The sequence below is a fragment of the Colossoma macropomum genome, unplaced genomic scaffold, assembly GCF_904425465.1.
Source record: "Colossoma macropomum unplaced genomic scaffold, Colossoma_macropomum, whole genome shotgun sequence".
Taxonomy (NCBI): domain Eukaryota; kingdom Metazoa; phylum Chordata; class Actinopteri; order Characiformes; family Serrasalmidae; genus Colossoma; species Colossoma macropomum.
The window spans coordinates 51,087-66,132 of record NW_023495311.1 but is presented as its reverse complement, the minus strand read 5'-3'; the positions used below and the strand labels follow the sequence as shown (position 1 = coordinate 66,132).

General features: G+C 39.8%; 1 protein-coding gene and 1 pseudogene across 2 annotated transcripts; one reads left to right on the top strand and one right to left on the bottom strand.

Annotated features, from left to right (window-relative positions):
• Positions 1-5,523: 5,523 nt before the first annotated feature.
• Positions 5,524-8,700, bottom strand: LOC118801720 (annotated as a pseudogene).
• A 370-nt stretch (positions 8,701-9,070) lies between these two features.
• LOC118801726 lies at positions 9,071-14,524 on the top strand. Of its 2 annotated transcripts, XM_036562087.1 has the most exons (6): positions 9,071-9,206; positions 9,471-9,524; positions 10,465-10,953; positions 11,060-11,095; positions 11,203-11,277; positions 12,558-14,524. In XM_036562087.1, exons 1-6 carry the CDS (start codon positions 9,196-9,198, stop codon positions 13,615-13,617), a joined length of 1,725 nt encoding a protein of 574 aa, XP_036417980.1. In that variant the 5' UTR covers positions 9,071-9,195; the 3' UTR covers positions 13,618-14,524. The 2 variants fall into 2 exon arrangements, with proteins under 2 accessions (XP_036417980.1, XP_036417981.1); XM_036562088.1 differs by lacking the exon at positions 9,471-9,524.
• Positions 14,525-15,046: the final 522 nt, after the last annotated feature.

Here is a 15,046-nt window from a genome sequence, read left to right as displayed (position 1 = left end):
CAGTGGTGGACAAAGTACACAAATCATGTACCTGAGTTAAAGTAGAGATACCCAAGGAAAAATATTACTCCAGTAAAAGTAGAAGTTCCTCCATTTAGACCTCCACTTGAGTAAAAGTACAAAAGTATTTGCCTTCAAATGTACTTAAGTATCAAAAGTAAAAGTACTAAAAGATTAATTAACTTAACGCAACTTAGTTACAAGTTTAATAAAAACTTGCTTTAAACTCACAACTCACTTCACAAATGAGTTTCCTTTACTAAACTGCATCTGTAGGTCTCTGTTCATAAACATAAACTAGCAAAAACAAATTTGCTATAAAATGAAATAGTGTTTGTATAAATTCAGAAAAAAGACACGTCAGTCACAACTGCATATGTGTACATATTTCTATATTGTGGTCTATTTACACAAAGTTAGGTTAGTTCATCATTTATGTTGAATAGACTCTCCCAAAATTTTACACTGCTGCAGTGATGTTGAACCGTTTGCTTGCACTGGGTCGGTATGTCCAACAGGTCAAAACAAGCTCAAAACAAAGTGCGCTGTGCCAATGTTACGTTTTTATACACACATAAACCAAAAGGAACGGCAGATTTCACAAAATGTAGTGGAGTAAAAAGTAAGATATTTGACTTTGAAATGTAGTGGAGTGAAAGTAAAAAGTCACCCAAAATGGAAAAACTTCAGTAAAGTACAGATACACGAAAAAACTACTTAAGTACAGTAACGAATTACATTTACTTAGTTACCGTCTACCACTGACATCAACTAAACAAAAGGAAAATGATAAAATAAATAAAATAAAAATAAATACGGCATTTATGAGACTCAATAAATAAATTATGTTTAGCTAAGAAAACATTGAGGTGAGGCGATTATTACCGTTTGTATGATAATGATTTGTATTATTATGACACCTTTGATGCTGACACTTTTATTGTGGCACATTATGGAATAAAATTTCCCAGTGACCAGAAATTTTTAAAGGGCAACTCCGCCAATGTTTCAAAATTTCTACATAATTAAATGACTAAGATGTAAACAGAGTCATTCAGAGTGGTTTGGTGTGAAACGCTCCATTCTAGAGAAACTTACCGAGTCAGAATTGTTCACAGTGTTAGGAACCAGACGTCCAACTCTAAAAGCTCCCTCACGGAAAGTTACTACACGAAACAGTAATGAATATGATGCCTGAGACATTGTTTAATGCTAGCTTTGTCCTAAAATGTCTTGTTAATAAGTTTACTTTTAAACCATTCATGGTGGAGGGGTACATGCAGGGCATTTGAGGCAAAATAGTTAAAAAGAAAACTTATTTTTTCAGGTTTTCCACATTTTTGCCATTATTAAACATTCCATATAAAAAAACTTGGTTCTCTCTTGCCGCCCATGCGATAAAAGAGTGTTTGTCTTTAAAGTGCAATAGTTGCCCTGTCTTAATCTTCGCTGATTCCACACCATATTTATGTTGTAGACATGGGGACTCCTGGTTCCTATCACCACCACTGTAAAGAAATCGGAGTCTGTAAGTCTCTCTACAACGAACCATTTTACACCAAACCACTCTGAATGACTTTGGTTACATCGCAGTGACAGAATTATGCAAAACTTTTTAAAAATCTATGGAATTCCCCTTTAAGACACTCAAGTCACTCAAACTAAATAATGAATGATGACACACAATCACCTTAAACCAGCTTATGAAGGGCCTGGTTTCTTTCCTCATTGGGGAATTCCATAAAATTCAGTATAAACAGCCATTCAGAGTAGTTTGATGTGAAATGGTTCTCTGTAGAGAAACATATCGACTCAGATTTCTTTACAGTGGAGGTGATGGGAACCAAATATACACAAATGACAGGAACACATATAGAGCCATTTTATTTACTATCCAAAATCAGCAGTGAACCTACACGTGTCCTCTGAGTTTATATGGAATGTTGATGGTAGTGATAAGTCTGACAGAAATAAGTTTTCTTTGGGAACTATTTTGCCTCACATCACCCTGCATGTACACCTCCACCATGAATGGATTTTAGGAAACACATTTACATAAAACAGTGTCTCAGACATCAGGCAGTGAATTCATAACCGTTTCATCTAATAACTTTCTCTAAGGGAGCTTTCAGAGGTGGACCTCTGGTTCCTATCACCACCACTGTGAACAATTTAGTATCAAACCACTCTGAAGGACTGAAATGTGTTTACATATGGTAGGTCAAATTAAAGGGAAAGGTCACGTTTCCAACTGAGTCAGCCATAATATGTCAGTTTCCTCCAATCAGAGCCAAGAACAATATCTCAGCTCAGAACTAAAGTCCAGCTAAAACCTCCAACCCAAAGTCTGCTTAAACCCCACCCACCAGACACTGAAACTAGCTACAAACTTGCAACCAGTCGCAATCAGCTGATGAAACAGACTTGCAACCAATCACTATTGTCTGATGAAACAGACTGTACATTGCTATGCTATTCTGCTATGACCACAAACATACATACAACAATACAGTGTTGCCAAATTACATATCTAATATGCTGTTGCTACAAATACAGATGTCCAAGAGCTTCAGCAGTGAGGAGTGCTGAAACATAAACAACTAAAGGGTGATGCTGGTAGCGTTTCACAACACAGTGACAGTTACTGTTCAATGGAAGTCAATTCCTATCAGGTAGAGAAGAAAAATATGCTCAATAGTGCCTTATTTACTCAAAATTTTGACTTAGTATCTTGACATAACATAGGCTCCAGCACCCCACCGCAACCCAGAAGGATAAGCCGTTTAGATGATGTGTGTGTGTGTGTGTGTGTGTGTGTATGTATCTTGACATGACTTTTCATCCTGAAGTAATGAATTACTTTTTTGAAATGTAAGTCATTATTTTGACATTGTAAAATAATGTATTGTATTTCCAGTGTATTTCCAGATACTAGTCAAAACATTGAAAAAGTACATAATGTTTTCAAGATACTAAGCCATTATTTAAACATAGTGAGTCATTATTTCAAGATACTAAGCCAAAATGTTAAGAAAAAAAGTCATTATTTTGACACTGTAATGCATTTCTTCAAGATACTAAGTCAAACTGTTGATAAAGTCAGTCATTATTTAGAGATACTAAGTCAAAATGTTGAAAAAGTAATTCACTATTTCAAGATACTAAGACATTATTTTGACATAATTCATTTTTTATGATATTTAAAAGTCAAGTTGAAAGTAAGTAATTATTTCAAGATGTTAAACCATTAAACACAGTAATTCGTTTATTTAGAGACACTAAGTCATTAGTGTGACAGAAGTCGTTTTTCAAGATAATAAGTCAAAATGTCAAAAGTGAGTGATTATTTCAAATTACTAAGCCATTATTTCAACACAGTAAGTCATTATTTCAAAATAAGTCAAAATATCAAGGAAATTATTTGGACATAGTAAGTCATTATGTCGAGATCCTAAATCAGAATGTTGACATACTGTTGCCAGAATGTCAACTTTTGTCTTCTACCTGGCAGGAATGGGCTTTCATGTTGTTCAAATCTAAATACTCATGTTCGCTCTTCCTTCATGTGAACACTCAAACTTGCGCTGCTGTTTCATCACCGTAGTCTGGTTATGACACTTTATTAAGGCAGCCTAAAGAAACAAAACCCTGTCTATGATGAAACACATACAACAATAAACTGTCACAGAACCACCTGTCCAAAATGCTGTTGCTATGATTCTTACAAACACTGGAAAGAGGGATCAAATGACATCATTAAATCCACTGCTTACCTGTTCCTTAATTGGCTGTTGTCATTGATTGTGCTATAGCTACTCATCCAAACTGATATTGCCCTTCAGTTTAGAACTAAACCAAACAGTAACACACTTCATGGTTTCTTTCTTTTAAATCCTGCCTCTAGACATTTTGACTTAGTATCTTAAAAAAAGGAATTATGGCCAAATAATGACAGCATTTTCTGTGACCAGGAAAACATTAGCACCCATCTGCAGCTCTGGAGGAAGCCAAAGAAAAATTGGAATCAGGCAAGGTCAGCTGCGTCTGTAAATGTGCCTTTATGTAGACTTGCCTCCAGAAAACACATATCTTTCTTTTCTTAAGCCACAGTTTGTCTCACAGCAGCTACACACCTGGTCATCACCATATGCTGCTGATCTCCTAAAGAAACCAGACCTTCAGTTCCACCCAGAAATGCTCAGAACCCCCAGGCTATGCTCGGGATGTACTGTAATACCTTCACATTTCATTCCACAGTGGGCCCACTTGCAAAATATAAGGCTTGCCAATTCCAAACTGCAACCCAAACTAGAGTTAGGAAGCATTTATGCGTCTCTGGGAAGCAATTCAGCTACTAAATAAGTCATAATAGAGGAAGCTTTTAACACCGGCTTTTTCAGGTGACAATGTATGTATTGCATCATCCTCATAGGTGCTTTTTATGACGGCCTATAGGGGGCACTAGAAGCTAAATTCCTTCTATGGAGGTTTGCTGCAGGTTTAAGTAGTTTGAAGTGTTTCTCCCATCATTCCTTTTGGCTACTGGACACAAGGAAAAAAGGCATTTTAAAAGCAAAAATCAGGTTTAGCTCTATGAACCAAACTGTTACTCAAAATTAAAGAAAGATCTGTTGTTCATTTTCATGATTGTCTGGGTTGCTAATTTCATTTTTTTCCATTACAATATCAAATCAAATCACATTTATTGTCACATCACATTTACACAAACGTGAAGGTGAGTGAGAATCTTAGGTGCGTAACCCCTTGTAGTACTTAAATATACAAAAATATTTACCAAAATATAATAATATATATATATATATATATATATATATATATATCGCTGCTGTCAGGTGAAAACCTCATATCTCCATTTTTTGCCGTTTTTAAATTTTTGAAATCATTTGAAAACACGTGTTGTCCTTTACATTGTTTCAAGATGAATGGACCAAAAGAAACGGCACAAAATGACTTGTCTGGTTCCATTGACTTACATTAAAAGTAAAGTATGTTTTTTCCTTCTCCTGTAAAGTTACCATTTTGAAATATATATATTAACATACATACACAGACAATAAACACACAATACACACAGTATGCACACAGTACACAGTACACAGTATTGCATTATTCCATTGTACAGTTTTTGTGCAGTTAGTTATATAAGTTATGAACTAAAAGCTATAATATGTACAGTTGTACACATTTACATATATGCAGTGTATATATATATATATATATATATATATATATATATGCAATAGAATACCAACTGGTAATAGGTTACCAACTGACAGCGGAGTGATGCACAGTTAGAATGCTTCTCATGTATATACACACTGCCCACTGTGTACTCTGCATCTCATATACATATATATATGTATGTGTGTAGGGTGCAGATATAGATGTGCTATAAATACAGTAAGATCAGAATGAGTCTGTTTGAGGTGTGGATGTGGTGTGGATTGTCTGTGGAGATCATCATGATGATGATGATGATAATTCAGAAGTGTAGTGACAGCCCTATAGACCGATACACTCCTGGCTGTTCAGCAGCCTGATGGCCCGGGGAAGAAACCGTCTGGGAACCGGCTGGTTCTGGACTTCATGCTTCTGTGCCTCCTCCCGCTTGGCAGCTGTGAGAACAGACAGTGGCTTGGGTGGGTGGAGTCCTTTAAAATCCAGAAGGTTCAGGATCTGGACCCCGGTGATGTGCTGGGCCGTCTGCACCACCCTCTGCAGAGCTTTCCGCTCGATGGCAGTGCAGTTCCCATACCAGGTGGTGATGGAGCCTGTTAGAATGCTCTCCACAGTACATGTGTAGAATGTTCTGAGGATGTGGGGGTTCATGCCAAACCTCCTCAGCCGCCTGAGGTAGAGGAGGCGCTGTTGTGCCATGTTCACCACCCGTGTGGACCACATTAGCAGCTCGGTTTGTTCCTCCCCTTCACCTGCACTTTCAACATTTCAGAACTCAGCATTCTCATTTCAAGAAAATGTTCCAAATAAGGTTGTAAATATTCTTTAGGTATGATTCTTGCTGGGTTCTGCTAATTTTATGATCTGATCAAATACTTAAATCCAGCCACAATGTCTTAAACCAGTGATATTTTCTGACTTTAAATAAGAATTTCAACACAAGCTCTAAGAAATCTGAAGTAAAATGATCATAGACAATTCTACATGATTCAAGTACCTTACTGGTTTGGTGTCATCTTTTTGGACCCTGATGTTTTTTTCACAGGAAAGAGTCTCCAGGAGGAGGGTTGGTGACCACTACTAAGGGTTAAGCAAGAACATTCCTCTTAGCAGGAACAGGCCTTGCTCTCAGCATCAGTAACCTTCAGGAACTATGTGATGCAGAGCTGCAGAAAGGAGAGATTGATCAGGCCATCCCTGCTAGAAAAACCAGCACTGACCAGCAAAGCTGTGTCGTTTTTCAGATGCCAGTATTTCAGCATGGCCATGCTGGGTGACCAGCACAGACTTCATGCTGGTCTAAGCATTTTTCCCCCCAGCAGTGTTCAATAGATGTTAACACATGATCTCCATTTCAATACTGTTTTGAAGCATGACCATTAACTTTTCTCCTTGGGGAAATCCAACACAAGTTTACACATGTATGAAATAAATAAACCAAAAGACAGTTTTCTTTTCTAGCATAAAATAAACTGTCCAAGCCACGTAATGCTTAATTTTTTAGAACTGATTTTGCCATGTTCAAACTGGGATTTACATAGCAAACTGCTCCAGGCATTATACAACACTACTGATGCAGCTTTGGTCTGATAGCTAGTTAGCAAGCTAAAGGCTACACTACTAGCAGAAAAAAGGCAATCCACCATTCTTTAATCTAAAACTTGAAGCTTAAGCCAAAGCAACTTTAAAAAGTTACACACATTGCACAGGGACTCCAAACAGGCTACAAGGGCAGTCGTGGACTGGAGGTTAGGGAACCGGCCCTGTGACTGGAAGGTCGCCGGTTCGATCTCCAGAGCCAAGAGTACGTGACTGAAGTGCCCTTGAGCAAGGCACCTAACCTTGAGCTGCGGATAGGGCTGCCCACCGCTCCGGGCAAGTGTGCTCACTGCTCACTAGTGTGTATGTAGTGTTTCGCTGCACAGATGAGTTAAATGCAGAGGTGAAGTTTCCCCGTTGTGGGACTATTAAGGGTCTCTTAATTACACAGGTACTTTATAGGCAGTTGCCTAGCAAAGCCGAGCTTGTTCCTATTAAAAAACTCTTTTTATCATCTCCTGCAACTTAGTCATGAAGCAAAGCCAAGAAAGTCATAAGGAACATTAAAACAGGGTTTGTGAACCCATAGTACACCATTGCATGCATTACCACTGTGTCCTGCTGGAACCTGAAAGCCTCTAACTGAAACTGCAGCTTGTCATCCTGATCTTGGAATATAAACAGGAGCTTGAGCCTGTAATATTTGCATTATCCAGACACCTAGTGAGAGGACTGTACAGTTAGTCAAATCAGAGGAATTAAAAGCACCTATGGTTCTCAATTATTGAGTATCGAGGGACTGCGTTTGCATCATTGACCGGTGTGACCACACAGCTATCCACAAACACATAGAGAGGTACATGGTTGCAGTGCATCACCAATGCCTGAATGTTAAAGAGGTCTCCTAGGAAATACTGGTTGGATGGCCACTCATACTTCCAGTCATCTGCAAGAAGCCACGTCTATATATACTGTATATACTACAGCTATAATGAGATTGAAAGGATAGCATAGTGGACAACAAGGTAGGTACAGGCAACATCACCACTATACCAATTAGTCTTTAGCCAAGACGCTACACTTTATAAATAGACTAACTTCAGCAAACCTGTCATGACCCTCAAGGAGAAAACAAGCTGTTCTTTCACCACCTTAGTAGCAGCATAGGGTGTCCATGCAGGCATCAGTGCATTTCTGCTCACATTCATTGTCCTGTATCAGTTTAAAGACACGTTTGTAGTTCCAGAATTAAATATTTCCGTGAAATAGTGCTGCAAAACAAATGAATCACCACTAACTCTAATGATGGAAGTGCCTGGAATAGTCATTGGGGTGAAGGTTAGCACAAAGCTATAGATTAGCTCATCTTCAGACATCTGGAAAACATAAGGAGTTGTTCCAGCTTCTGTCATGGTTAGCCATGTTAACATGTTTGGTCAAGCAATGCAAACGAGATTTGGTTACACTAACAATGGAAGCCATTTGTTAGCCAAGGCCTTAAAGCGCTGTTACAGGCCTGCAGTTCAGACTCCAAAACAAGAACATTTGCAGCAACATCCTGTCCTGATGGACCACAGCCTCCTAGCAAGAAAGCAGAAGGCATTAGCAGCTGCTCAGTTCCAAATAAATCCTGCTTCACTTCCACCTAAACTGTGTTCTCCCCACACTCAGCTGCCACACTGTTTTGAGGGACTGGTTGTCTTAACTGAAATTGCACTGGCGGCTGTTTTGGTGGCTGTGGAATTTCTGGAAACCTCCATGTCACTCTCTTCACCAGTCCCTGCAATTGTTGATGAGAGTGAATATTTAGGGAGTATATAATTGACTATAATAATTGGCTGGGCTTAATTATGGTTTGCCTGGGCAGGAATCTGAGACTGAAGTCCAAGCAGAGCTTGCGCAGGTTTCCCACTGGTTGTTTGAGGAGGTCTGCTGACCTTGGGAGCTAACTGCGCCTTCCATTTTCCATGTTTGCTGCTGGACTCGAGCAGATATTCAATATCGTCCACAAGACTGGATGGTTTTAGACCGTGGGTAAACACCACTGTGCTGTGGAATGACTTATCACAGTGATAAACTGTTCATACATCTAACAACCGTAATGCTGCAATCAGGCCAGCAGAGGTACACCACAGCACTGTAACTGAATTATACAGGTTTTTAACGGAAAAAAGAAAAATTGTTTGCGTTTAAATAGTAAAGCAAATAATAAGTCTAGAGCTAATGGGAGAACATGGAATACTCCAGCATTCAATCATAGACCAAAGCTCAGAACCTCAGCTATAAAAGAGAGAACAAAGGTTAAGTCGCTTATCAGTAGGTGTAGCTGAGAGCCTGGCAAGCAGATAATAACAGGACGGAAAGTGAAACTGACGTTGTTCAGTTTAACAACGTGAAAGAGAGTCGCACCGTCAGAACAGAAAATCCAAAGGAATATTCCCATTCTAGCTGGACAAAATGGGACAACAGTAAGTGCACAGACTTACATACGCCTAATCATAATAATCATATAATACATGACAACTTGCCTTTACACATTTAGATATTCAACATCACTGCTTGTTATCTCCTAAAATGTTGTTGATCATGTTTTCCAAGAATTTTGGGCGCTTGCTGTAGGATCACTATGACCAAATAGTTTTGATTATATTGTAGTTATTGGTTTGTTTTAATAACAAGCAAACATGAAAACAACTGAACATTATCATTAAAGCTCAACTGTGTTTTCTCAGTTTTGTGAAGTTCTTCAGTCTTTTCAAATCCAGAGGAAATCAAATGGACACCAGGTGAGTAGTTGAAGAAAACAGTCTTGTACAACTAGAATGTGTAATTCCAATACGGCTGTTGGAACCATGAGTGTGAGTGGACATTTGACCCAACACTTTCCAAAATACTGGTGTGATGCAAGGCTACTTTTTGTCACTGCATCCAAAACCACACACCACTGTACTGTAGATCCTATACTAATGAATGCAGCTCTAAAGGTGGTCTGCTGTTCATGAAAGTAGTATGCGGTTTTGAAAGCAGCTGTGGCTCCCTGTTCCCTATATAGAGTGGATTATAGCTAGTCCTTGGCTAGTTTAGCCTCAGTGAGCTAATCAGCAAGGCAAGCAAGCCTTGCAATGCAAAACTTTTGAGGATCACATACATAATGTGCCTAAAATGTGTGAAAAATTAGTTTGTCTGGCTATAAACGTTGATGGGGTGCCTTTACTGTTGTTGTTGTTAGCCATGTAGCCTTTAGCATGCTAAGTAGCAAGCTAGCAGAGTGATTGTAGCCCAACAGGTCAAATGTTTGATTGTGAAGTGTTAAGCATTTTGACTAAGTATTTTACTGCTATGGCTTATGAATCTCTGCCTGCCATTATTTACAGATTTGAAAAGGAAAATGTGTCAGATCATAATGATTTCTGGGCAAACTCTGACGCTGAAGTCGTCACTTGTGTTCACTCGGTCCCTCGCCTTTCCGGGGGCTAATCTAATAAACTTCACTCGAGCTGATAACGTAATAGAACAGCCCTAAAGATGGCGCTGGACGTTCTCTTATGGAGAAATAACAAGGCCAAGTGGACGAGGGCCTGTTAAAAGTGGTATTGAATTGGGCTGCATGGCTTCTACATGCAAATACTGCACTGATATATGTCCAGTACATGCCCAGAACATAGTGTAATATTTCAGGGTGGTCAGTTTATATGATTGCTTTAAAGAACCCCTTTTTTTGCACAGGGAGGAACAACTACGAAAGTACATCTTAGAGACCCTCAGCTACATCAAAACAGCCAAGAACTTCTGTGACGCAGAACAACAATGGACCACTCAGAGGAAGACAGAGCTAAAGAAGATGAGAGACATCAAAAGCCGTGCAGGCGAATTCTTAGGCTGTATCAGAAAGCAGGAGCTGGAGAACGAGCTGGGGGCAGTTCTAGGAGACACTCTTGAGGGGCTGAAGAAACTTCATCACTTCCTGGACGCAGTAGAGAGGCTAGCAGTCACCTCACTGTTCGTGTTCGTGGACAAGAGCTTCCTGTTGGAGGGAGTGAACACTGAGGCTGTACGATCGGTGATCTCAGCAGCCAGAACCATGTCCCCACTCCTCATCCATTTCAAGAGAGATGATAGAGCTTTCTTCATGCCTAGGCTGGGAAATGTGGACGTCCTGGCCTTCCAGCTGGACAAATACGTCCTCATCACACAACAGCTCTGCAAGAGAATGAAGTAAGCAACTAAGTCAAATATACCACACTATATTTTACAGTATTCTTCTGAATATTGCAATTATTCTAATGAAAATATTCAAATATTCATGTTTTCTTCTCCACAGGTCCAAAAGCACTTTGGATGTTATAGACCTACAGGAGTAAGTGTCATCAATATAAATGTAACATTTTTCACACTCTTTCTTTTCTTCTTTAAATACATATTTTAACGTATATTCTGTCTGGTTTATTACATGTGGAAAAACAGCAAATCTTCATCAAGATTTAATTTCACCATAAATGGATCCATGAAAAATGCAATTGGCCGCTTGAGCAAAATCAGGTAAGAGTATTTCATCTGTTTTTAAGCTCATTTTGAAATTTTAAAGGACCCAAATCCTACATTCTTCTTGAATGTTATTTTTCCCTCTGTAGTCCATTTAAAATGTTTGTATGGGTTTACGTACCAAAATTTGTACCCATTCAGTCAAAAGAGCATTAGTGTGGTCAGGCACTGATGCTGGACGAGAGATCTGGCTTGCAGTCAATGTTCCAGTTCATCCAAAAGGTGTTCAGTGAGGTTGAGGTCAGGGATCTGTGCAGGCCACTGGAGTTCTTCCACACCAAAATCCTCAAACCATGTCTTTATGGAGCTGCTTTGTGCACTGCGGCTCAGTCATGCTGGAACAGGAAAGGGTCTTCCCCAAACTGTCCCACAAAGTTGGAAGCATACAATTGTCTAAAATGTCCTAAAATCACCTTGAAAAACAGCCCCAGCCCATTATCCCTCCTCCACTAAATTTAACTGTTGACACTATGCATATTGGTAGGTTGTGTCCTCTTGGCATCCACCAAACCCAGATTCATCCATCAGACTGGCAGACGTTTCCACTACTGCAGGGTCCAGTTGTAGCGTGCTTTACACCAATCCAGCCGACACTTGGCATTGCGCATAGTGATCTTAAGTTTATCTGGAGCTGCTCGGCCATGGAAACCCATTTCATGAAGCTCCTGACGCACAGTTTTTGTGTTGATGTTGCTTCCAGAAGCAGTTTGGAAACTTTTTTTTTTACACACTACACTTTTCAGCACTCGCTCTGTGAGTTTGCGTGGTCTACTGCTTCATAGCTGAGCTCTTGTTGCTCCTAGATGCTTCCAATTCTCAATAATATCACAGTTGACTGGGGCAGATCTAGCATGACCTGATTTGTGGCAAAGGTGGCATCATATGACAATGCCATGTTTAAAATCACTGAGCTCTTCACTACGAATTCATTCGACTGTCAGCATTTGTCTATGGAGATTGCATGACTATGTCTTTGATTTTATACACCTGTTAGCAAAGGGTGCAGCTGATACAACTCAACTCAATAATTAGAAGAGGTGTCCACGTACTTTTGGCTATATAGTGTATGTAGATGTGTTGGTTTCCTTGACATCACAAAACAGTGAATTCCAAAAGCTGTTTTTGCAGCTTAGTTTGCATTTATGGACAGTACGAACAAAATGGTGTGAATATTACATCTTTATTTTTAAAATAATTTGGTTTTCCATGATATGATTGGTCCTGTTGCATGGTTTTGCATTTACTCTGCTTTTTTAAATGTAACCCTTTTCTTTCAGAGTGGACGAGTCATTCAGGATGTCATTCTTATTTAATGGGAAAGGTCAGCGCTTCAGTGAGACATACAGGGGACGTCGTTCCAGGATGTTCCGGTTCCTGTCAGATCTAGAGGAGACTGCAGTTAAGTTGGATAGGATGAAGATGGGTTCCAGCATCTCCACTGTGGCGGGCAGTTCAGTGGGCATTGCTGGAAGTATCTTGTCCATCGTAGGCCTGGCTCTTGCCCCCGTCACTGCAGGAACGTCCCTGGCCCTCACGCTCACTGGGGTTGGGTTAGGGGTCACCAGCGGGGTCACTAGCTTAGTCACAGGCATCACTGAAATGGCAGTCAATAGCCATCATGGGGCAAATGCCAACAATGTCTTCCAGAGATTCATGGAGGATGTGCAGATGGTTCTAGATTGTCTAGAGCAGGCAGCTAGACGTCAGCGTTTTGTACCACATCTGGATGAGGGTAATACGGCACTTGGATCTGCGAAAGCAATCATTCATGCTGGAACAGTCAGTAAAGGTATTGATGCCCTTGTGGATGGAGCTTCAGCCATGAAGGCTCTGAAGACTGAGGAGGTAGCGAGGACTGCGGTCAGTATGGGCCTTCAGGAAGCTAAAGCAGCTCGGAACATCCCCAACCTTGCTGCAGACCTGCCTGACATTGGTCGGCTGGCTAAGGGCACTCCTCTGGCGATGACAAAAGCAGCCAGGGCCGGGTTTATCACTCTAAACGCCCTCTTCATTGGTATAGATGTTCTGTTCATCTGTAAAGAAGGTGTGAGTCTGGCCAAAGGGGAAAAAAGTGAAGTGTCTCAGCTCATCCGCTCCAGATCAGCTCTGTGGCGCTCAGAGTTAGAGGCATGGGATAGGATCCATGACCGTCTGTGTAAAGGAAAAGAGACGTTCCAGGACAACCTTGAAATTCTACAGCAATCCTTTAGCATTATTGAAATGATTAGGTCACAAATGAACAAGTGGCATTCAGCATTAATGGAATATTTAATGTATTGCCAGCTGTACTTATACTGCATATGGCTACAAATAGTCACATACGTTACGCGTCCCTAAAAAGAATTTATTGTGGTTTTTTAGACTTGTCATGCTTAACCTTAAATCAGATGAAAAGGGGGGGGGGGTATCTTAACCCTTAGAACCTTGGGTAATTTGGCGTAATTGTTTGGTATTTGGGTCAGTTACTATTACAATTGTAATGATATAGTATTAAAGTATTTCAGTCACACATGCCATATGTTGTTATTTGCAGGAGACCCTGGGCTACTCAGATATACCATGATTTGACATGTAAATGATTTTTTTGATATGTTTATGTATTAGGCTAATTTTAGATCACAAATTTACCTGCGGGCTTCGGGTTCTAAGGGTTAACCAACTCAAGAGTGATGCCCAACAATGAAACAATGATAAAATTAGCCTTACTGGATCCATAGAAACTCCCAAACAATAAGTGGAGTAAATGATCTGAATATGTTAACTTAACTTCCACTTTTATTCACAGTTGTTTTTCCTAGCTGGTGTGTTTAAGTGCCTATCAAGTGCCTAAGTCACTTAAGGCCCATGTACTGTTTACAAAGGGTTATTTCACTCAGACACTGACAGATTTAACCAGAGAAGATTCATAAAACCTTCCATCCAACTCAGTTAACTCAGTTACTGCCATATTTCACTATTTAACACCTCAGCTAACACTGCTTGCCTAGTCTCAGCATAACTTACTTCACCTCGTACCTTTTCACTGAAAAACAGTGAGCCTGTGAAGAGTCAGTTAACTGATACCAAACATGAAAATCCACAACCTAAGCTGAACATTTTATTTCATAAAATCTATATAACTGCTCAGTACAAGTACAAGGCAATGAAATGCAGTTAGCATCTACCAGAAGTAGTAGCATAGTGCAAATGTGCAATAACAGGCATAAGTATGACATATCTATGAGAATATATAACTATATGAACAGTATACACACAATCATTTATATATATATATATATATATATATGCATAATACTACAAATACAATATATACGGTATGTTACGCACTGTTAGGGTAAGCAGTTGTGTGTTGTATTCTATATATAGTGAACAGTCTGTTGTATGGAAATGCAAAGGATAATAAATAATAAATATTGTGTGCAACATACAAGTATGAGTATTAATGGAGTGGTGTGGAGTTCAGCAGGGAAAGAATCTGGACCTGAGCCAACTGGTTCTGTATCTCCTCCCAGGTGGGAGGAGGTTAAACAGTGTGTGGCTGGGGTGGGAGGAGTCCTTGATGATGCTCTGCACATGCAGCGCTGGTGGTGGGCATCACATTACCTCCATGTCAACCTTCAAATCCCAGATACTTCAAAGATACTTTATTCCTCTGCTGTGTCCCTCTTAGTTCAGCTGTTTTCTAGCCAAGTCATGCTAAAACTACTGTACCTCTCGTTCTGGGTGATGCATCGCTGTGTTGTTTCCTCGTGACCTTCAGTTCTGT

Excerpts from the sequence above, each read along its gene's own strand:
- LOC118801726 (XM_036562087.1), top strand. Across the intron at positions 11,096-11,202 it reads GATGTTATAGACCTACAGGA|CAAATCTTCATCAAGATTTA; the intron begins GTAAGTGTCATC and ends GTGGAAAAACAG. Across the intron at positions 11,278-12,557 it reads GGCCGCTTGAGCAAAATCAG|AGTGGACGAGTCATTCAGGA; the intron begins GTAAGAGTATTT and ends CTTTTCTTTCAG.